Source organism: Pleurodeles waltl, chromosome 9, assembly GCF_031143425.1.
Source record: "Pleurodeles waltl isolate 20211129_DDA chromosome 9, aPleWal1.hap1.20221129, whole genome shotgun sequence".
In the NCBI taxonomy this organism is placed as follows: domain Eukaryota; kingdom Metazoa; phylum Chordata; class Amphibia; order Caudata; family Salamandridae; genus Pleurodeles; species Pleurodeles waltl.
The window spans coordinates 632,709,718-632,733,117 of NC_090448.1; the positions used below are offsets into that span (position 1 = coordinate 632,709,718).

General features: G+C 42.0%; 1 protein-coding gene across 1 annotated transcript in view; it reads left to right on the forward strand.

Annotated features, from left to right (window-relative positions):
* Positions 1 to 23,400, forward strand: part of PRKD2 (protein kinase D2) — a 397,645-nt gene that overhangs the window by 300,562 nt on the left and 73,683 nt on the right. Inside the window, exons 8-11 of the mRNA XM_069207667.1 lie at positions 15,642 to 15,759; positions 17,509 to 17,586; positions 18,586 to 18,853; positions 22,289 to 22,341. Of these exons, the coding sequence (XP_069063768.1) occupies positions 15,642 to 15,759; positions 17,509 to 17,586; positions 18,586 to 18,853; positions 22,289 to 22,341 (517 nt within the window). The remainder of the gene's footprint in view (positions 1 to 15,641; positions 15,760 to 17,508; positions 17,587 to 18,585; positions 18,854 to 22,288; positions 22,342 to 23,400) is intronic.

Consider the following 23,400-nt stretch of genomic DNA (forward strand, 5'->3'; position numbering starts at 1 on the left):
GTATTGCAAAGCTTTGATGCTAGAATATAGGCAATCTCTAGCCAATTGTCAATGGGCACAATATCTTAAGTTTTGATTTAAAAAAGTCTAAGGTGAAACACATTACCAAATGAAGGTTTATCCATCTAAAATCAAATTAGTGTTAAGTTCACAAACTGCCTTCTTGTGTTATATAGTACGGCATTGGTATCTATATAGCAGTTTCCAGACACCTTGCTAGGTTTTTTGGCATGTTTTATTTATAGAACATTTCTCTACCCATGTGAGGTCCCGAATGACGCCGATTTGTATCTGGGCATCCTTTGTAGTGCATCATGCAAAATTGTTTGCAGTTTGGATTGTATGTGACATGATGGGCGAGGTTTAAGCTACTAAGGCCACAGTCAGTCTTTAGTTGGTGCTTGTAGCCATGGGTTGTAGCAGACCGTGTGAGATTAAACCATGGCACACATGCAGATACTTACTATCTTTGGAGTGGACAATTTGAAGTGTAGAACCTAGCGTTGGTGTGTGCATCAGCTGGATGAACTGGTATATACTGAGTCTACTCAGTTGTATCAAAACATCCCAACACATTAAAGGCCCTGTTTAGCCACCAAGAGTGTACTTCATGAGCCCGTCCATGGGAAGCACTGATAAACCATCATTTAAAGTGTCTTCCTAGGAGTTATGTAGAACCATCCCAGAAGTGGCTGCACACCAGGGTGGTCTCTCCATGCTTTGACTACCCATTAAGTGCTCCTGCATTACTAGAATGTGGTTGGGGAACATGCAGCAGAGTACAGCTATCAGACGAGTGAGAATTCAGATACTTAGAGCTTGAGCTCACTTGCCAAATACACTTTATATTGTATTGATTTTTATAATTTCAACATTAATCTTTTCTAGAGTGATGTGGTGTAGCAAAATAGTATAGTAAGTGGCTTCTTTTAGTAGAGAGAGAAAAGGTCATGCTGCTTATGCCAACTGCACAGTTTAAGTGCTGTCTGTGTCATGACATTATTATGCATAAACAACATCTGTGAATCAGGCCATTTCCTTTAAGTATAGTTTCTTGATGATAACTTTGTCAGGAAATATCTAAACTGAACAAATGGGAGAAATCATCCAGGAAAATAAATTATTCTTATTAACATGCAAAAATCAAAATTTGTGAATTTTGAATGTTTTTCAGTCATAGCAGGAAATTCCACAGTGGCTTAGCTAATTCTGTAGAAGGTCGACTGCTGGAGCACTCATTATGTATGATAAGCAGACATATGTACGAGAAAATAAATCAAAAATGAAGTTTCCACAAACATTAACCATGCATGTATTTCTCTATCTGAAAGGGAGAATTAATGTACAATGGTAAGACATTAAACGCTTGTGAACTGTTCTGAAATTGCTTGCTGCTGGTTGAAAGCACCTCCATACGCATGCCGCTGCATATCGCAGTTTGCTTCTTTGTCAACAGAACATTCAATAGCTGCTTTTTATAGTGTTAGTCTGTCTAAATTATTAAATTTGCAGACCGGTATGGGGTGAAGGTAAACCTGGACCTGCTGGTGATAGGATCTTTTTTAACTCCCAGTTTTCAATCACAATCACTATGGCTGAGCGCCTCAAAAACTTATCAATCACAGTGCAAAGAGACTCCGGACCTAATGGCTAGCTCTACACTCCCATATGTGGATGTTGTAAGCCCACAAAGTGTCCTCCAAATACATTAGAGATCTGTTTGGTCTTACACTTCTGCTACATTGTGCCTTTCGCAGATATCACATCAATATTTTCATTTCAACACCATTCAAATCTACCTCGATCTTGACCTTCCATATGACGAGAGCAGGCATGGTGGCATCACTGGAGATCATTTTCTGGTCATTATTGGATTGCTGCAGGTTGTCAAGGAGCTGGTAGGCTCTAAGTCCCTTCAGAGATGGACCTTTGCCATTGACCTCCCCAGAGCCGTCCTTTGTCATCATCTTCCCAGGACATAAAATCAGTCCAAGAAAAGTCCTTGTGTTTCTTTTTTGTTTCAATTCTTTTAATCTTTGAGAAGCTTATTGGTGTGACATTCAACAAGAAGAAGAGACTGTAGTGAGGATCAAGTGGGGGCAGTACTCCTAGTTGTCATGGGCCAGAAGTCCTTCTACAGTGTAACCCCTGGTGATCTCACCCAGGCTCAGGACAGCGTAATTTCCCACAAGTACTATCTCCCCTCATTTCCCTTGCTACACTGCCCAGTGACAGTATGTGCATCACCTGGCCTCTATTCCACACCTGGCTTCTCTGCTGTAGGCTTGAAGCCTTTTCAGGAGAACAAGACTCCAAAGATCAATAGAGGGTACTTATGTTCACTTGGCATGCTCTTGGCTCAGTCTCTAACTGCTGCTGTCCCGAGAATACACTGGGACCACATTACATAACTTGCCCCTATGGTTGTTGTGCTCCCTGTGTTCTCTGTTGGCATTGGTAATAACAGTGGTTTCCTGCTACCATCATCCAGGGCAGAAATACTTTCTGCTGCCTTCACCAACTTGCCCATCAGCCCATGACTGCTGAATGTGTCCCCGGATGATGGAACTGCATCAGACTTCTGAAAAGGCACATCCTCTTGTGAGCCCAACACACTTTGCCCCTCTCATCCTTAAACTTAAATGATGGTTGCTCTGGGATTTAAGGCTTCGAGGGAATCAAGACAAAGGCGGTCATTCTGACCGCCCGCCGCCCGCCATGCGGTCACCGCCATTTGGCCGCTCCGCGGTCAAAAGACCGCGGAGGCCATTCTGGCTTTCCCGCTGGGCCCGCGGGCGCCCGCCAAAGGAGCGCCCGCCGGCCCAGCGGGAAAGGCCCTGCAACATAGAAGCCGGCTCCGAATGGAGCCGGCGGTGTTGCAGGGGTGCGACGGGTGCAGTTGCACCCGTCGCGATTTTCACAGTCTGCTATGCAGACAGTGAAAATCATGCTGGGGCCCTGTTAGGGGGCCCCTGCACTGCCCATGCCAGTGGCTTGGGCAGTGCAGGGGCCCCCAGGGGCCCCACGACACCCGTTCCCGCCACCCTGTTCCTGGCGGTAAAAACCGCCAGAAACAGGGTGGCGGGAAGGGGGTCGGAATCTCCATGGCGGCGCTGCTTGCAGCACCGCCATGGAGATTCAGCCCAGACAGGGGAAATCCATCCCCTTTTCTGACCGCGGCTTTACCACCGCGGTCAAAATGGGCAGGGAAGCACCGCCAGCCTGTTGGCGGTGCTTCCGTGGTCATCCACCCTGGCGGTCGATGACCGCCAGGGTTGGAATGACCCCCAAAGTCCTTTAGCAAGCAGAACACAGCATATCATTAAAGGTGTGTAGACAGGAGACCACCTGCCTTTTTTGGGACTTGGGTGGTAGCGATGTAGGGATTCTAAGGGCATTGTACAAGTCAGAGACAGTAGATGCTTACCAGTTAAAATGATGACGAGCACTATTGTACCTTCGAGACCCTCATTATATTGGTCTTGTACCTTTACTACTCCTGGCCAGCTGGTCGTTGTCCATTGAAGAGTCTTCATTCAGATTCTCCAGTCATTTAGAACTTTTGAATGTTTTCCTGTGATCAGGCTGAATCTTCTTCTGGCTGGTTTACACCAGCTCAATCTGAAGGCAGGTTGTACACTGTCCTTCTCTCCACATGTCAGAAGCTAAACTTCATACAAGAATCTACACGTGTGCATAGTCTAGAGGGTGAGCAGCAGCCCATCAGAAGTTCTGCTCTTGATAACATGTTTGGTCTGAACTGATGTAAAGAGACCCTTAATTTCAACAGTGGTACAAAGTACACCCCAGGCTGGGCCACTGTTTATTCTGGTATATTGGTGAAAGCAGGAAGTCAAAACAAACAAGATGTATATTGAGCTACAGCACATTTTAATGCTGCTAGGTGACCATCTGCACAGAGAAGATCAGTGATATAGGAAGAAACCCACTCTTGGAGGCTCCATACTTAGAAGATTAGACCAGTGTTACAGAGGTTCCATACCTTTGACATGTTAAAGCCAAAGGGAGACCCCCATTTTGTTCCCACATCGTATCCAAATGGTCAACGATGATTTACTCAGTCCAAGTGAAACATTTACATCACACAAAATGTACCTAGCATACACAGGTTCCTCAGTGTCCCACACATGAGGAAGGCAAGGACCCCACTTATAGCAAATGGATTGACATTTTAGTTGAGAGACGCATTAGGCAGTTTTCTTCAGAGATGCACAGTTATTAAAGATGTCTACTGGTGGACCAGTAATTGCTGCTATTACTGCAAAGACCTCATGTCAATGGCTAAAGGGATAGTACCCACCTTCACTCAGAATAGGGGTGCACTTTGTATGGCCAACAGCCTTCAAAACCCATATCTTACAATGCACAGTAAAATAAAAGGATTGAGGCCCTGAAGTGAACTTGCATTATTTGTGGATCACTGTGAGAGTGTCTTCTGTTATTTTGCTCAGTGTGCACTAATTCAACTGGGGTGGTGCTTCAAAGCCATTTTTCTGCTTAAACCATCCTTCAGGACATTGGTTTAGAAAGTCTGCAAAGCAGATGCAACACTACATAATTTCAGGTCTGACCCTTAAGTGTATGTCTGTCTGCAAGTTTCCTTACCCTCGTGACTTGCCTCCACTTTTGCCTACCTCACGCTAAACTGCTCGTTCATAAATATGAGGGAACACTTTGCTTTTCCTTTTTTTTTTCTTAAACGTTTATTTTATATGCATGTACGTGCAGGTGTACATATTGATGCATCAAAGTTGCAAATCAAAACCTTCAAGTAGTCCTAGGTACTTAAATATAATGATGCCTTACGATTTATTACCACTTTGTTTTACTCTTGCTGTAAACATCGATTTCCTAACATTTTTTAGTCCTGTCTAGTGTGAGGTTAAAACATATTTATCCCATATACGATGAAATTTCCGGGTGGCCCCAATTCTTTGAGCGTAGAGTAGTTCTTTAGATTGGACTAATTTCATTTTGTGTTCTCAAAGATCATATGATGGAGGCATTTGTGTACTGCATTGCTGCAATGTCAAAGATTTTGCGATCAAGGATGCAATAAAAAAATTGCTTTGATTGTGTTGACAACTCTGAATGGCTGGATGTACCAAATAGGGCCCCAATATGTTCTGGTTCAAGTAGAACCTGGAGTAGCACACTAATCTACAGGAAGATTTTATCCCAGAAATTGAAGATAACTGGACAGAGAAAACAGATATTTAGCCAGTCACCAACATCACACTGGCATCTAAAGCATTTGCTCGAAATAGAAGAAAACATCCTACTGAGCTGCGAAGTTGTGTAGTAGAGCAACCATTTTGTGAAAAATGCCATCCTCTTAAAGTTTTCATCTCTCAAAGCCTTGTAAGAGAGGAGATTGTACTGCTTCCACGACTGGAAATCTGTCACGCAGACTGTTGCTGCTGTTAAATTGCTTAAAGCAGGAGAGAGTTTTTGCTGGCAGCTCCTGCAGAAGAATGCAGTACCAGTTCCCAAGCCCATTTAGTTTCTGAACCCACAACGCTTGAGTAATCTATAAAGAAAGTGAGTCAGATGGGTAGCGAATAGCGAAGCAAATTGATTGGATGTAATACAAAATCTGAAAAAATGAAAAACTTTAAAAATCTGGGATTTCAGGATTGTTAGTCTTGATTTGCACCCATGTTTAACATTGTCTCCTACAATAAAATCTTGAAGCTTCAAATAACCCAGTTCAGCCCAGTCGTCTATAGCCTTCCTGGCAAGAGGGAGCCCAAATGCTCTTGCTTCTTTTAGGGAATTTGATGGATGAAAACGAGTAAGATGATAAATCTGTTGCAGCTCAGTACCTCCAGACCAAAGCAAATTTGGAACCTTATATCTAGTACATTCTGGAAGCCATAATACTTCTTAAAGTAAGGTAGGGCTAGTCCTCCATCCTCGACATTCAGCTGGATGGATTCCAGCTGGATACAAGTGTTTTTGCCTACCCAGAGAAACTCCTGAAGCATTGAGTTGAGATCCTTAAAAATAGATTTGAGGAGCCTTAATCATTAAATTCGAAAATATAAATGAAAACAAATGAAGTATCATCATTTTAACCAAAGCAATACGACCAATTATTGTTAATGGGGGGGTTGTGACACTTGCACATAAGAGCTTGTGCTTTCTTAAGGGTGGAGATAGTTGAGCGCGTAAAGATCTGACATATTTTGGGGGACATAGATGCCATGATATCTAATTGGACGGGAATCCTGGTAGTTGGTTTGCATCTCGTGTGGCAGTATTGATTTGTGGGCATTGAAAAGCAAGGCCTCTGATTTCAATCTGTTAATCCGATAGACCCCCCAAATCGGAAAAAGCTTGAATCTTTTTGAAGGCATTCCCAATATTCTGAGTGTCCGCACTAAGATACAAAATTGCATCATCTGCAAAAAGCTTTAGTTTGTGTGCGCTAAACAGTGAGGCTGTAATAGAATCGTATTGTCTCAGAGCAGAGGCCAGTGGTGCAAAAAATAGCGTGAAGAGAACCAGGGACAAAGGGCATCCCTGGCGGGTCCCACGATGCCGACCCCTTTATGAGTTCACTAGAATTTTAGCTTCAGCCCCTTAATAGAGATTTGAGAGAAGTTGGATTATTTGGTGGGGAAACTGAAATCTCCTTAAGATTGCAAAAAATAGCTCCTATTGTACTAAATCAAATGCTTTTTCAGCATCTAACATTGTTATAGTTGCCTTGATTTTATTCTTTGAATAATAATCGATTACCTGCAACAGGAAATTCGCGTTGGATGAAATAGATCTCCCTGGGAGAAACCCACGCTGGTCTTGATGAATGAGGCTCTGAGCTAGTGGTGTAATACAAGATGCCCAAATTTTCATAAGAATTTTGTAGTAGTTATTAAGAAGGCTAATGGGGCGATAGGAATCCAGTTTTTCCTCAGGCTTACTCTTCTTAAGGAAGCTGACTATAACCGCCCTAGTAAAAGAACTAGGTTCTTCCTGGCCTCCAAGGATTGCATTGAATAGGGCAACTAAGTTTGCAGCGATCTGGTCAGGCAGAGCCTTATACATTTCATGCGGGAAGGCCGTCTTCGCCAGGGGTTTTGCCATGAGGAGAGCTCCTGATAGCCTCCCTTACTTCGATGATGGTGATTGGCTGCAACAATGCAGCCTGGAGTTCTTCGTTAAGAATTGGTAGGGTAACTGCCTCAAGATATACGTTAATATGATCACGGTGTACTACAATCTTCGGTGTGTAAAGGTTTGTATTGTGTGCTAAGAGCACCTTTCCTACCTCCTCAGCCTGATCCACATTCCGACCCTGGGCCTCATCAAATATAATTTTGACTGGAGATGCATTTTAATGTTTTTTAAAGTAATGCGCCAGAAACTTCCCTGCGTGCTCACTCTCTTCAAAATACTGCTGGAAGCATGTATTATGATTAATTGTCTCCTGAGATAAAAAGTGATCTTTCAATTGCATTCTGGCATCCTGCAAACAAACCCTAGAGTCATGTTCCTGGTGGATCTAATAGGAGCGCACAGCACGATTGAGTTCTCGCTGGAAGTTATCTACTTTTTTCCTTCCTTATTATTATAATTTTTTTCTTTCTTTCTTTTTTTTTTTTTTTTTTTTTAAAAGACTTGTATGTGATAACTCCCCCCTAATGCATGCCTTGCATGACTCCCAAATTGAAAAGATAAAAGAAGTTGCTTCACTCCCAACTAAGAACTCGGTGACTGACACCCTTATAGCTGATATCCAGCCCTCGTCAGTTAATAAAGATTTATCTAAGGTCAATCTTGGTCTTTCTAATTGACGAACTGAAAGAGATAGCTGAAGCAACGGGACTGAATGATCCGAAAAGGAGTTGGATATTATATCTGAGCCAGCCCTATACCAGGAAGGAGAGATTAAAGACAAATCAATCCTTGAGGCAGAATTAAACATTTTTGAAAAGCAAGTATAATCTTAGGCTTGCAGAGGATCGACCCACCAGGGGTCCTGAAGTGCCAGATCACGGGTAAATCTTTCCAAAAATCAGGAGGCTCTTGGTTTGTTCTGTGTAAGATACTAAAATTGCCTCCTACTATCAGAAGACTTGAAAGTGTACTTAATAAATCATAGAGGCCCTACAGGAAGGAAATCTCATCTTCTATAGGGCCATAAAAGCTTGTAATGTGTGCTAGCTGCTTCCCGACTTTGACATTACCTACTATCTTTCTGGCCTGGGGATCGGGTAGACCTTGAGTACCTCTCCTTGAAAATCACGAGTAAATAGAACCACAACCTCACGCACAACCGTGCTAGCAGAGGTGAAGAAAGAATGAGATAAAGCTAGGAATACTATGGAGCTTTGCTTGTTGCTTAAAATGGGTTTCCTGAAATAAGATAACCTGAATTTGTGGGGATCTTATCCAGTGAAGTATAGCTCTATATTTGTGGGAGTTATTAAGCCCAATAGCATTACAAGAAGCAATTTTAAGAGAGTGGAGGGGGCACGGATTGTTCTGGCTAGCAATCATTTAGAGAAGAGAAATTAAAATCTTAACATCTAAATCTACAAAAGACCTGCACACCGAAGCCTGTCCTAAACACCTGTATGAATACAAAGGATTAACACTTAACCACCTTTGAGTTACCAGCACATTTTCTACTCCCCACCAGAACGTGATCCCATCCCACTGCCACCAAGCGGGGCCTAACCCATCATGACCTTGCCTCCCCTGTGACCACCAACCCTCCCTGTGATCCACCCCCCAAACCCTCTATAGGAGTGCATTGACATGACACCCAAAGAACCTGTATCCGGAAGAAGACCGCAAGTGTAGACCAATAAGCAAACATAAAGTACATACAAACTACACCACATTGATGTTGAATTTCAAAACAAATTACATGCCTTTCAAGCCCATTGTTATTTTTTTAAGTGACTCCAGGAAGTCCCTTGCTTGCTGCACCCGATGTGGACCGGCCCCTTATGAAACATCTTAAGTTTTGCAAGCTGAACATTGGGGCCTGGGGCCCCTCATTTCTTAAACTCATCAGTGAGACTCACAAATTCAAGGCGAAGTCGTGCTGATGCTATAGACATGTCAGAAAATATGCGAACAGTGAAGTTGTCACCTGAGTTGAAGATTTTCATTTTTATGGCCTGTGATAGTATCTGCTCTTTTAATCCTGAAGTCGCAAAAGTTGACTTATATAGTGTGTGTGGATACTTTGAGTTCAAAGGTCTTGTTGCGGGGACCCTATGCACTGCATAATAGTAAGATCTGCGTTAGTTGTGGCCTTGTCAGGAAGAATACACAAATATAAGATCTAAAATCACTCTAGTCACTGAAGATGTTGCATCTACCTTTTCGGGGATTCCAATGAACTTCAAATTCAAACATCTGGATCTATTTTTGGATTCGTCAAGTTTTAATTGTAGCTCCTCATGTTCAGCCTGGATCCTAGTTGTAGCTGCTTCATGCCGGTTTTGTGCATCTTTCAGGTCAGAGACCCTCTGCTCTGCCTGAGAAACCCATGTAGAAAGAGGCATTATATTAGCATCCAACTGAATCAGCTGTTTGGTGATTTTCCTGTGAGACTCCTCCTGTGAGATGTTTATATCACTTAGCTCCCTAAGGATCTGACAGACCATGCTTTCCACTGATGGCTGGCCTGATATGTTACCTGGAGACCTCAAAATGTTGACAATAGGTGAAGCACTAGATATAATCGATTTCACTGTCAGGCGCCAGGTCTGAGGCAGGGAAGATCTGGCCTCTAACAGATGGATCAGTTGTTACTGATTTCATGACAAATTGATTGTTTGCCACCTCATTAGGCGTTGCTATGCTCTTTTCTTTTTCGATACCTTTGACATTACTCATTGAAAATAGGGGATATGAGGGCTTCTCTTTAGGATGGTCAGCAGCGGAGGGCAGAGCCGAGGGTAGTTCAGAAAGAGGAGAGATATCTAGATTTGCAGTAGAAGGTCTTATCAGCTCATTAAAAGTAGAATTGCTCAACTTCAGGGCAGGAGATAGTGGTAGAGGTTCTATGATCTGTGGTGCCTGTAGTACCTTTGGTATCACTGACACCCCGCTGTGTCGGCGATCCATGTCTACTTAAAACTGGTGCGAGAGGAGTTGCAGGTAGATTTGAGTTCTCCTGAAATCCACTGGAGTCTCTCGAGGAGACCTCTGGGTGATCTTGCCTGTTAGATCATATGCTATATTTTCAGATTGCAGGAGTCAACTTCCTCGATTTGAGTGCGTTTGGTGCTTTACCAGTGGTGCGCGATTTGAATGATGCGTCACAGGTGCTGCGCTTCATTATTGGTTTCTGAGAAGTTAAAGCGGCGGGGAACGCTAAAGAGGAAACTAGGGTATAGCAAGCCGCATCTATGCTCCACAGAACGCTTCCGCTACCACTTCTTTCTCTCACTCCAATGTGGCTGCCTACTGTAGCTACCAAAGGCTGCTTGAACCCCTGTGCAGCGCCTGCTTGGTTCCCAGGTCCCGAGTCTAATGGTAGGAATATCAATAGGGGATACCAGTGGAGTACTCAGAAACCAAGCTCTGTAGTCTCCTGAACAGGCTGGCGCTCCTATATAGTCTTACAAGAGCCAGCCTTAAGATCAAAGCTTGAGGTACGCTCCAGTACACTGCTAACACTGTGAAAGAAGCAATATACAATGCAAATACTGTGGAACAAGCAATACGTTGAGTCTGTCTGTTTCCCTTAAAGATGGAATCCCATCTGAATATAAACAAGCAGTTCTGACAATCTGGCAAGTTAAACGATAAATGTGCTTTCATTGAACATGGGAAGCATAGACTGCTGTGTTGGTTAAAGGGATTGGGTAGAGCAATACTGGTAGAACAACAGTACTAATAAAAGTGTGTTAAGTTCCAGGCTTAATTAGAATGTCCAAACCTACAATCTGCCCAGCCTGTCCTCAATTAAATTGTTCTTGCCTTTTATTTTCCTCTTTTTCCCCAATTTGTGTTTCAGCTTTGCACACTGTCTCAGGAAGTAATTTTTATGGGGAGTGCATGAGGTTCTCCAATGGCTTTATTAATTTATATGAGGGACCAGCATGGGAGGTGTGCATTTCATTATCTCTCCTTTGTCATTGTGTGGCCCTTCTCTCATGAACAGCAGCCGCGGTATCCTCCTCCTGTAACGCAACACAGCATGCAGTCCTCTCTCCCTCTGCCATCTTCCTCGCAGCTGGATTAGGCCGACCGGCATGTCCCCGATACCTCCGTCTGCGCAGTGCATTGTCTGAAAATGCCTGCTTTGTTAAAGCGCATGGTGGTTGCCCACAGCCTCCAGGATTGTAGATGCTACAAGCTCTTTCCACGCATTGTAGAGGAGCCCGTTCAAATGGAGCCTATCCCGGCCGTACATGGATCGGCCATCTTGCTGTCCTCCCAATGCAGGCTCAGCCATGGAGCATGACGGGAGCTCCATGTGACTCTCGAGTCTCCTCATAGTTTTCACTATAAAAGCAACAGAAAGGTTGGATGCTAAGTATGCTAAATCTTTTTCTAAGGAGATTTTTAGTGTTGATTCGTTTTGATGGCAACAGTTCCCATGATGTGATATTACCCAAGTGAGTATGTTCCCATGTATATTCCTAGGAGACGGTTCAGTCTAGGCACAATACTTTTGAAACATAAAGCTATTTGCAGGATTTCATTTAAATATGCTTTGAGCAATGGGCCAAAAAATACCTTCCATCTTGGTGGTTTTACTTTATTGAAGCCTGCATTGTGAGAGTGTAAATGTTCTTTCAAACTTAGGTTCCTTGTAAATGATAAACCCCGGTATCAATATGAATTGACCTCTTGCACTATGTTTTCTTCCAGGTGCCATTCAAACCTATATTATTTCTTACTGAATTCAAATATTTTAGGTTGTGTTTAATAATGTTTTGGTAGTATTTTATTAAGACTTTCAACATTCTTTGTAGGCCTACTGCTACATTGTCCATTAATATTAAGTCATGAGTGTATAAGAGGTTAGGAATGTGGACACCTCCCATTTTTGGTGTAAAAGGATTGAGATTCTTGCAACAAGAATGATAAATCTGCTATGTAAAGACCAAAAGGGAATGGCACCAATACCCAGCCCACTTATAATCTTTACTATTTTCAGAATTTTTCCTCTGTGGTCAAGTTCTACAGTTGCTCAATTTAATATATATAATACCTGACGAGTGATAGCAAGCCCTTGAGATTATCCATTTGGATATTTTTTGCCAATGGCTCCCTCAATCCACCTACTCAAATGCTGTTCAAAAATATATGAAACAACATCATCTTCCATTTGTCTCTGTTGATTTGAGAATTAGCGACCAAAGGGAAAAGCAGTGATTTGTCGTAGAATGCCCTCCGTGGACCCACCCTGGCTTGACTGGTGAAAAATGATTTACTGTCCTTAATCTCTTCATATAAATTTTCTGGAGCACCTTTGCAGACACTTTTGAGATTACATCCATTAAAATTGTCATTCTATGATTGCTAGGCATACTACTGTCACTTTTATAAAAATAGGTTTTATAACTGCACCTCTCAACGATATTGGGATGTGTCCTGTTTTGGCTACGCATTGGAAAAACAGTGAAAACTTTTCTGACCACTAGTCCATATTTATTTTTATCTTTACACGAGGATATTGTCAGGTCCACCACTCTACTTAATATTAGAACTGAAATGATAGGGTTTTTATTTGTTAACATCCTAATAATTTCAGAGTCTGGTTTGTGCAGCAGAAAAATCTCGATATTTGTTGTTTCGCTTATAACTTGTGTAATAGGTGTTCCAAGACAGAATTTACCAATCTCCAGAACATTTTGCTCCCCATCGTTAAAAATTCCAATCATAATTTCCATTAGCTTCGTAAAAGAAAAAAATAAATAAGGGATTCTTTCTTGTACTTCATATGACTTCTACATTCCTTCTTTAAGCATTTCTGTTCCAGTATGTCCTCTTTATATTATTTTTTATACGCCCTTTCCATTATATGAATTCTACTTTTCAGTTTTTGGCAAGATCAACAATACCAAGCACTTCTTTTGGAGTTTAGCGGTAAATGTCTGTGGCCATATTCATTCCAAAATGCAACTTTCAGATAAGCAAATACATTATCGATAATCACGAAAAACTATATATATTTTTTTTAATTTAATCCAGTATCATCTGTATGTTGCTGTCTTATTTGATAACTGATAAAAACTGGATAATGCTCCTAATCTAATGTAGTTGTAAGTCTGTTTGGCTATTCAACCGATAAGGGTAGTGCTCTATTCTTCATAGATTCATCTTTGAACAATAAAGAGCTTTGCATTTGCTTGTGGTCACCCCTCTCATATTTCTGGATCCTAAAAAAACTGATTGATCCAAATTGCCATAATAGGCTAAAACTGATCCAAATTGCCATAATAGGCTAAAACTATAGTCAGAGAAGCAACAGAAAGTCTGCTATGCTCTATAGTCAGCTAACCTGTGACAATTTATTTACACAGACTAACCCATTCTGTGTTGGCCAACTGTTCAATTTATCAATGTCTATAGTTAATCCCTGTAGACAAAATTAACAAACAATATTTTATATTCTTCACCTAAGTCACTGAGGACTTCATCTGATTTTGTAGGGGAACTGTTTGAAGTTAGGGTGACCTCCTTGCTCTAGGTCATTGCACACCGTTTCAAGTGCTGAACGTTTGGTCAATTTCTCTTAGTCTTTCTTTTGGATAATGTAGCCATATTGGCTGGAGCTGCTAACCTCGGACCATGGGGTACCAGGCTCAGATCTGGGTATTGATTCAACTTCCTGTGATTTTTTTCAAGATACGTAATCTTCGAAGTTCCCAAAGAAAAGAAAAAAGTGTGCCACAGACTAGGTCTGTTGTAAACCGCTTTAATGCCCTCGGGTCACTTTGCGCTATAAAACATTGCACAAAAATGTTAATAACGTTTCTGTCTGTTAAACTACAAAGAATAGATGAAATATGTATAATTACTGATTTTAGTTGGATGCGTTTGAGATGCTGGGTAATCTGTCCTGTGGCTTGCTTTCTTCTTCACTGGCATTGCCCTTCAATCTTCATGCATAGCTTGGGGAAGAGGTTGTTTCAGTGAGCGCTCATGTCGTTGCAGTACTCCAAGGACCACAGCAGATTTTCGCTTCCGGCTCAACTTGCACCTGTGTTTCAAGTGAGCTGTTCTATATCCACGCCACCAAATTCTACGACTCACAGTGTAACGAGGGCGAAGAAACCAAAGGTCCTGGGGGTAACACTTAGCAGGATTTCCTTAAGGAGTATCAGGTTTTTATCTCAGACATGAAAGGTGTTTAGGAGTCAGGGCATTTAAAGTACCACGATCCAATTACTGGCCTTCATTGAGCCTGTGAAGTTTTCTGGTTTTCTGTCCAAAAGTCAAATGAGTTTCTCTAAAGTCCGTTTACCTGCATATCAGTATTTTGAGCTACAAAACGATCAACAGACAGTTCTTCACATATTTTCTCCGAATAGATAGAGTTTTGTTATGTTAAAGGAACAAGTGGAATTGTAATATGGGCTCTGATTTTTGCATTAAGTTTTTGAAGGAAGGTTTGAATTGCGTATAATCTGTTACCACATTTGTTTAGTGATTTACGCTGCAAACTCACTGTCGCATTGTTCCATGAAATATTTAAACAAAAAGAAACCTCTCTTCTTCCTCTGCTCTGTTATTCCTTCCTCCTTTGACATGCCCGATGATCTTTGAAGCTACGAATGTATATAATTGCGTATTGTAATGAAAGACTGAAAAATGATTTTGTCAAAATCAAATTGGCACTATAAAGGTGCCATTTTTATGTGGGGCTTGCCAGACCAGATTAGAGCAGGCAGGGGAAGGCTTGGCATAAAGATACAGGGGAGGGCACAGTAACAGTTGGCTGGCAGCAAATACGATTGGAGAGACTGGTAATGGTTAGTAACATTAGATGCTAATGAGAATGTTTGCAATCACTTGCAGTTGATGTTAAAGACACAGTGGCATGCAGTGGGTGGGGGCGTTGCAGGACATATTGGTGACAAGAGTAACACATCGCCACGCGAGGTCATGAAAGGGAGTCTGGCAGTGAGAGGGTGAAACTGGAATCTGCCAGTAGTATTTGTGAGCAAGCAGCAGTTAAGTAAGCTGAGTGGCTAGCAAAAGAAAATACCAGAGGCAAGTGATAAATAGCAAAGATGCAGGTGCTAAGCAACAGTAAAACGGTAGCACGGGTATCAGCAAGGAAGTGAGGTGGATGGCAGGGAGGAAAGGTTGGTATATGGTAGGTATTATCAAACGAGGTGGCATGAAGTGGACAGGTGCAGATGGCAGTAGCGAGAGGAGCTGGGATGATAAGCATTGTCGAAAGCAGGTAGGTTTCATGTAGTGTCCTGTAGAAGAGTTGAACATTAGGGAGAACCCTCTAACAAGAACTTGTGTTTGTAACGTATTGGAGGCAATCAGGGAAGGGAGTACCCTCTGAATGAGACAGGTGACTGACTGATGCTGTTTTGTGGAGATTGAAGGGAATAGGCAGTGTGTATTACAAAGTATCCTGGCCCTTTCTGTTTTCTCTGACTTGCTTGTCTCTGCCTTTGCAGCACTATGGGATACATTCCATTGATGAGGGTTGTCCAGTCCGTACGACACACTACTCGAAAGTCCAGCACAACACTCAAGGAAGGCTGGATGGTGCACTACAGCAACAAGGACACTCTGGTGAGACACATGATCTCATGTGAGAAGAAAAATGTACAGAGAGAATGATAGAGTTGTAAATAGATTGGTTGTATAGGCTAAGGGAACTGTAGGTTTCCTGGCATTCTAGAAGGCTTTCTCTTTTGGTACACTGGCGATCACCAGGAGATGCCTTGCCATACTCTCCCGGCCATGACCGTTGAAATAGTTGTTGGCTTGTAACCACGTTTGTCTATCCTGTCAGAGGTTAATTTAAACACATAACACACAGAGCTTCAGTCACTGACCAAGTAACAGCATGTTCTGAACTTCTCTCCTTGTCCTTGGTCCATTGGAGATATTAGGCACCTTCCTCTACATTGGTGAGAGTTTCGCGCATTTTGCAAGCCTCCTGAGCACCTCCGGATTAGTGCGTGATTTTTATATAACAGGCATCAAGATGTAAAGTAGATATTGCTGGATAAGAACACTAAGTAGAAATATAATGTCATGCATGCAAGCAAGGCTTGCTTGCAAATGTAAAGGTTCTATTAGTTGGTGCCCACTTTCATATGCAGTTAAAGTGGTTACTTCTAGGCCAGATGCTCCCTATAGACGATGGTCTTCGGCGTCCTTCTTAAAATGGGACTGCTAAGACTTAGGAGTAAAATAATTTGTAGCTCTATACACGTTTTCCGGATTGCCTTGGGCCCTCAATACTTGTAACAGCAGTAATGTGAACCCAGACTCTCCAGTGCACTCATTGGACAGGTTTGTGGCTTTGAGCTGATGTCAAAATGATTGGCGCCTCTGGGCAGGCTGGTAGAGGTGGGTGAGCCACTGAAATTATAGTCAGGCTCAAGGCTGAAGTTTGGTTCTGGCATAGCGTAAGGTCCTCATGGAACTTCAAGACAAATGATGAGCTGAACTTTCATGTGGCTTCTGTCTGTCGGTTTTCCCTCTACCTCTACCCAGTGGTGGCGTTACGGCCAGAACTGCCGACCAGGCTGGAGTCTCGGCATTGGTTTAACATTGTGTGTTTCTGGGCAAATCACTTAATCTCCTCCTGCCAACAGACAATGAATGTGACATTGTGTAATGTAACTAATGCTGATGTAAGCGCTCAAATACTTTCTGGTCCAGTTTACTCTTTGTAAAAAGTGCAGAAAAGTTTACAAAGAAATAAAAACAAAGTCGTAACATAAAAAAAATAGGTTCCCGTTACCTGCCTGATTTCTACAAAGTGAAACCAGAAAATCTGGATGTATAAACTATTGTTTCTCCAGTCAAATTGTGTGATTTTAGGTAAATATTTTATTTCACAAAAATGTTTTTCTTCATTAAAGCGTATGAAAGCACTGTAAGATAAGAGTTCAGAATACCTTTTGTAAAAAAACGTACGGTGCTTGATTTAATAGATATGTTGCTCTATAATAATCTGGGTCACCTACAGTGTTTACATGACAATTGTTTTGCCTCTTGCATTAATGATTCATGTTTAAAAAGTATCACTTTTAGTAGTACTTTTCGGTACATTGCTTTAATGTGATTTAATAATGTCAAAGCTTCACATGTAGGGGAAAAAGACATTCTTGAATTTTGAAGAAGCTTTTTCAAATTAATAGTGATGTTTGCTGTGTGATTTACATAGAACACATTTTCGGGGCTCGGCTTGTGCCTGAGCTAGACTCTTGGCTCAGCTCTGATTCTGCCCTCTCTGTAAATGTGGGTGCCTGAGATTCTTTGACATTGGCAATCCTTTCATAATAACGTTGGGGTTTCATTTTTTAGAGGAAGCGGCATTACTGGAGAATGGACTGCAAGTGCATAATCCTTTTTCAGAGCAACACGACTAACCGCTACTACAAGGTACGTCCCACCTAATGACTGTTGCTTCGTGATAAAGTTCTATTCTATCAGAATTGTCCTCTTGCTTCTGCTTTTTTGCTCCAGATATCTGTATCTGTCTTTTCCTTATGTTTTTGAAGTTTTTGTCGGCTCATCTTTGCAAAATGGTCATTCACAAAATATGTTTCTTTCTCTTTCATGCTCCTTTCCATCTCCTTTCGCAGAGGGATTGTCCACTAAAGGGTTGCCCCCTGCTGGACTCAAGGGATCTGCGATCAAAGGGCTCTTTCTATCTGATGGTCTCCTCGTATGAAGTTTCTGTGGGGGGACTGTCTCTGCCTGTCTCTTGAGGGTTCATCGATTACTAGGGCTGTCTTTCTTTCTCTGAACATCTCATGGTGAGAGCACCCATCATGGGCTCCATACATATGCTGGTCCTCTTGATTGAGAAGTAGATACTGGTAGCTTGCTTCTGTTAGTCTGTTTTCCTATCTGTTTTTTTCACACACAATTTTCCGTTTTTTGTGTGGCTGTTATGGTATCTTGACCATCTGTCAGTCCATGGTGTTCTCTGCCACTATAGTTTATCTCACTCGCTCTTTTGCTGTCCTTGTTTTGTTCTTTCTTTCTCTGTCTCCGATTATTTTGATCATTTTGTCTCCCTCACTGACACTCATTGTCTCTGCATGTACTTCAGTGTCTTACCTCCACTCTTTCTCATCGTGACTCAAGTTTGTCTGTTGTCACCATTTCTCCTGTTCCTAAATATGTCTCTCTAGAAAACAAATTTCCCATCTGATACTCACCACGGTCGAAGCCCACTTCTGTTGTCCTAAATCTTTGTCTTTGGTATGAGATCTCTCTCTATTTTTCTTTCTTCCAAACATGTGCAACAATCCCCTGCCTTTGTCCCTACCTCTCCACTCCTTGGCCCTGGTGAAAGACCATTTCCGTCCCTGGCCTACCCACTGTTAAATCTGAATTCTGCTGTCATTAACTCTTTATTTCTGTCTCTAACAGGCAATCCCCCTTTCTGAAATTCTGGCAGTGGAACCTGCCATCAACTTCACGCTAGTGCCCCCAGGCACAAACCCTCACTGCTTTGAGCTGTTTACTGCCAATGCCACCTTTTTTGTCGGAGAGAATCCACCCATGCCGGCAAACGTCAGTACTCAGAACAGTGGTGTTGGACTGGAGGTAGCCCGTGCCTGGGAGAGCGCCATCCGGCAAGCAATGATGCCAGTTATCCTGCAAGATGCCCCAAGTGCTGGAGGCCAGTCCCCTCACAGTAAGTCATTAGAATGTTGTAGAGTGTGGTGTTTGTGGGAGACCCCTAGCTTTGGATCACCACTTATGCTCGCTCAAGCTTTGCTGTACCTTGACAAAAAAAAAATGTTTCTACTGTGAGGCATATACAATTTAGAGTAAGATAAGCATACTACTTTTGATGTAAGGGACAATGAGTTGAACCAACCAAATGGTAACAAAAGGACTAAGGTTCGAGTGGAGTTCGTGGCACTAGATTGAGCAGGATTATGGTACTCCTTGTAGTAGTTGTGTCCTCGTTCACTCGGTATGGTAACTGGTAACTTTTGTACAAGCTAAACAAGGGACAGAAGTCCCTTAAAGTACCATCTTGACCAATAGTGTAAAAAAATATATAGTTCAAGTTCAACAACGTACTGAAGCTTTGACCGTGCCCTGTGGGACTAGCTCTCTGCTAGCTGGAGAGAAACATGAGACAAGACATATGATGGTGTGCATAGATAAGTGAACTAGTGAGTGACACTCTGTGGAAGTAGGAAGAGGCTGTGATGTTGAAAGGCAGCGAGTTTTGAAGGCTATTAACATATGCTACTGAAGAAATGAAAGTGTGTACAAGAGGATGCATGAAGAGAGTGCAGAAGACCAGAACTGAAAAGCTTACGCCAAAGCCACAAACTAGAATGTAAAAGGTGCAAGAACAAGACTATGGTGCCTAGAGACAGTGGCCTCCTACAAAAGAGTACAGCATAAATTGATACTAGGCTTAAGACCAAGACTCGGATTTAGAATAGGACAGACGAAGGTGCAAAATTGAAAATAGAGAAGGAATGAGAGCAAGGTCTTCAGAATGGTGCAGATCGAGACCTGGAAATTCAAGAACGAGGTAATAAGATGTCTAAGAACGAAACTGTAGCTGTTGTGGTCGGAGTCTGCAGGTTGTGTCATTTTGGTACTTGTGGTTTGATTGCAAGTGGTATTTCGGGCATTCACTGTTTATCACAATTCTTTAAAAAAAGATGCGTCCATTGTTTGCCACCTGTCTGACAGTCAAGTGGACTATAAACTTACCAGCAGCCTTAATGTCCGGGCTAACAGCTAAGTTGACAGAGAAAATAAGGAGGCCGATGGGGGTGGGGATGTGGGGGGGTGGGTACTACAAAACCCAGATCCTTAGGAGGTGAGGGCTGACACCAAAGGTTTTCGTTGCAGTCTATTTTCCATCCCTGATGTAGGGTTGTCTCTGGTGCCTCCAAGTTTGTCCTTCGACCTGATGTGTAGTGTCTGCAAACAAAACTAAAACTATGGTGGACCAAATGCTTTTTTCACCAGCTAAGTTCCTGACTTTTCCGATTTGTTAAGTTTGCTAGGTTTATTTTTTGTCCGTGCACATTAATATATTTTTCACCCTAATGCATCCCAAACAGCTGGAAAATGTTTGCATATTTGTTTCGCTGCAACCTTTGGCAAAGCTTTTCTGTGCACAACTGTGTTGCAAAGGATAATAAAACCATTAATCTTCTCCCAGGTATTGCACGCAGAACAATTTGTTATTGTTAAATAAGGATGTATGCGACCTAAATTGTGGAAGAAGTCATGTTTGTAGCATAGATGCTTTTCAGTAAAATCCTTACCAGACTGAAGTTTTTAATAGACCATCACAAAGGTTGCAAAAAAAAAAAAATGAAGGAACTTTGCGCCTTTTTACCACAAATCAACTGAACGAAAAAAAAAAACACCTCTCCTGTGGCTCAAAAATCCCTTTAGATTTGACTCCGTTTGCTTCCACTCATCTCAACCTTTTAGTCCAAGCCAACCTATAAATGAAAATAAAATCCAATAAATTGGCAGTTAAGCAAAAGGCTGGTACAGAAGTATTAACAAGTGTATTTACTATTTGTCTAACGGTGGTTTCCAACCAGATTTTCATTGCACGGATATAGCAAGGTCAGAAAACATGCTAAAATGTTTAAGTCCACACGTTGGGAAGGTGGCTAAGCCATCATTGTTATCAAACCTCATCAAATGTATCATAAAAAAACTCCCCACTGCTGAATTCCCACCCAAATTTCTAGATGCATGTTACACAATAATCAAGCACTAACTAAACTTAAATAGAGCACAATGCTTTGTAGATTTTTATATTTGTAGACTACTAGCAGTTTAAGTCCAACTGTCTCACTAACTCATTCCTAAAACAGGAGTAATGAGGCACTTGTTGGCAGAGCTCCTGGCTTCATGAGAAATTTCAACTCCCCAAACTCTAAAAACTTGCGAGATATAAGTCTCCAAACTTTGGCTCCATATAAATCTGCACTATATACACTTGGCCTCTTCAACAACTCGGCTGCTTTTGCGTTAAATTGGTTAACAATATGACCTAGAAAAAGCAGCATATTTTTTGCTTTCGTGGTTTGTCACCAGTAAAACATTGTAGGATAGACAAAGTCATGAATCTTCCCAATTTCTTAGCGCAATCAAGGCGGGTGGGGGTGACAGGATCTTATTCTGACTCGTTTCTTACGCTATTACTTTGATTGTTTTTTTCGTAATTACCAATTTCTTTCTATCTCAATCAATAAATGCCAGCGTTAGTTCATCTGACATTTCTAGTGCCTACTAATAACAGTTAACAATTAGTTAATCCCTATTGCACCAGTGTTTTCCAGTGTCCAGTTATTAGTTGGCACTCTGTGCACTACTTTACAAGGAGCTGTTGCATGTTTGCAGAGGTGTGGAAGCAGGCTGAAGTATCTGTTTGAACAACATATTTGTCCCCTCTCATTGGAAAGCTATTACTTGTCCCGAAGTTTTAAAAAAAAATGCAATTGTATGAGAAAACTGTGTATGTTTATAAGTAGCAACCAGCCGGTAACACTGGTTAGGAAGCCTGGTATCATTCATTGAGTTGCATATGACTGATTAAACTAGGGTGGCCACGTTCACTGTTTCTAGTCCTGGGCTATCTGGTTAAACACAGTCTTGGTTTGCATACATTGATCTATTAGATTAACATACATGTTTGCAAATATTTGAAGATGAACAGCCCAGGACTGTAACTGTCGCTAATTATATGGGTTGAGTTGATCACTCTAAACCAGAGTATCTAATGAATCAGAGGGTGGAAACATATCGTAGGTAACTAGATGCAGTTTATTTGTACATATTCTGAAAGTTGTGTAAAAGTCAAGTTAATCTAGTTTCTTGAATTCTTCCACTGCTGACACCCCCAGGATGTATGACATATGTCAAACCTCTAGACCAGTGCATTCAGTGTCAATCCCGAGATATGAAATGCAGAAGGTTTAAATATTGAAAGACTGGGAGAGGTGGGGGGGAGGGTGGGGGGCAAAAAAGACTTTTAAGATGTGTGCATTTGAGTAAAAAGAGAGATTAAGGGGTTCAGGAGGGTAAGACCTGGCATGGGCAGTCCAGCTCACCATTTACTTTTACTTTCCAGGGCAGGCGTCTCTGAGCATCTCTGTCTCCAACAGTCAGATCCAAGAGAATGTGGTAAGTACCTGATCCACCCTGCACCTTGGCAAAGCCCAACGACGAGGCATTGTTGTGCAGTATTGTTTTGCATTGTAGCATTAATATGGTGCTAAATACCCCCTGTGTGTAAAGTTAAAGCACATTTTTGAATGGATAGCTCACTACATTGTGAAAGTGTGTGTTTGGCACAGTGTTGTATTTATTGTGATCCGATGTGGGAAGCATGTTGATAGTGTGCGGGTATCTAGAGAGTTGGTCTTATCTTGTAAGTTCCAGGGCCTAGCAGTGTGAGTGAGGAGGAGCTATGAGAGAGAGGCATGCAAATTACAATTGTAGTTATGACTAAAACGTATAGGCATTGCCTTAGTGGCAGATGCTGCTGTGTAAGGATGTATAGTCTAAAAGGGATGTAATCTAACTAGGAGAGTTGGTAATCCATATACCATTATGAATGAGGCAGAGATTCTATCAGATAAGTAAAATGATGCCACTTGGGCAGAACTGGAAGTTAGTGACATGAACAGTAGCCGCACATTAATTGTATAGGCAGGGATACTGCCTGCTGCTGTATAAATATACCTTGTGTGCACGTCGTCCTTCTTCACTTCCGGTTGTCTTTGTCTTCTTCACCGTTGGGTTGCCTGTGAACCAAGTACTCCTTCCGGCCACTTCTAATGGGACACTATGCAGTGTCCTACCTCTGTGGCACCACGTTGAAGGGACTTATTATTATTATTATTTTTTTCACTTTTGCTCCGTGGAGGTATGTTGTTTCGGCCTGCGAACCCAGGCAGAGGAGGCTTGTGCGTGAGATGTCGAAATGTAATCCTTTATAGTTTTCGCCAGCTCGGCCCCGTAGAAGTGCAAGCAGACACAGAATTCATTTTGTAAAGAACAGAGAAGTATTAAACCATGATGAGGCAATAACAAAAGCAAGGAGACTACAACTCTATTTTGAAATACATAGCTAATGCATATAGCAGTGCGAGCACTGAATACTAAGGCAGGTTAGTCCTAAAGCCATCTCAGCTCCTGTTTACTCTATTTAGAGCCACTTCCTGCTTGTTCAGCTTACTC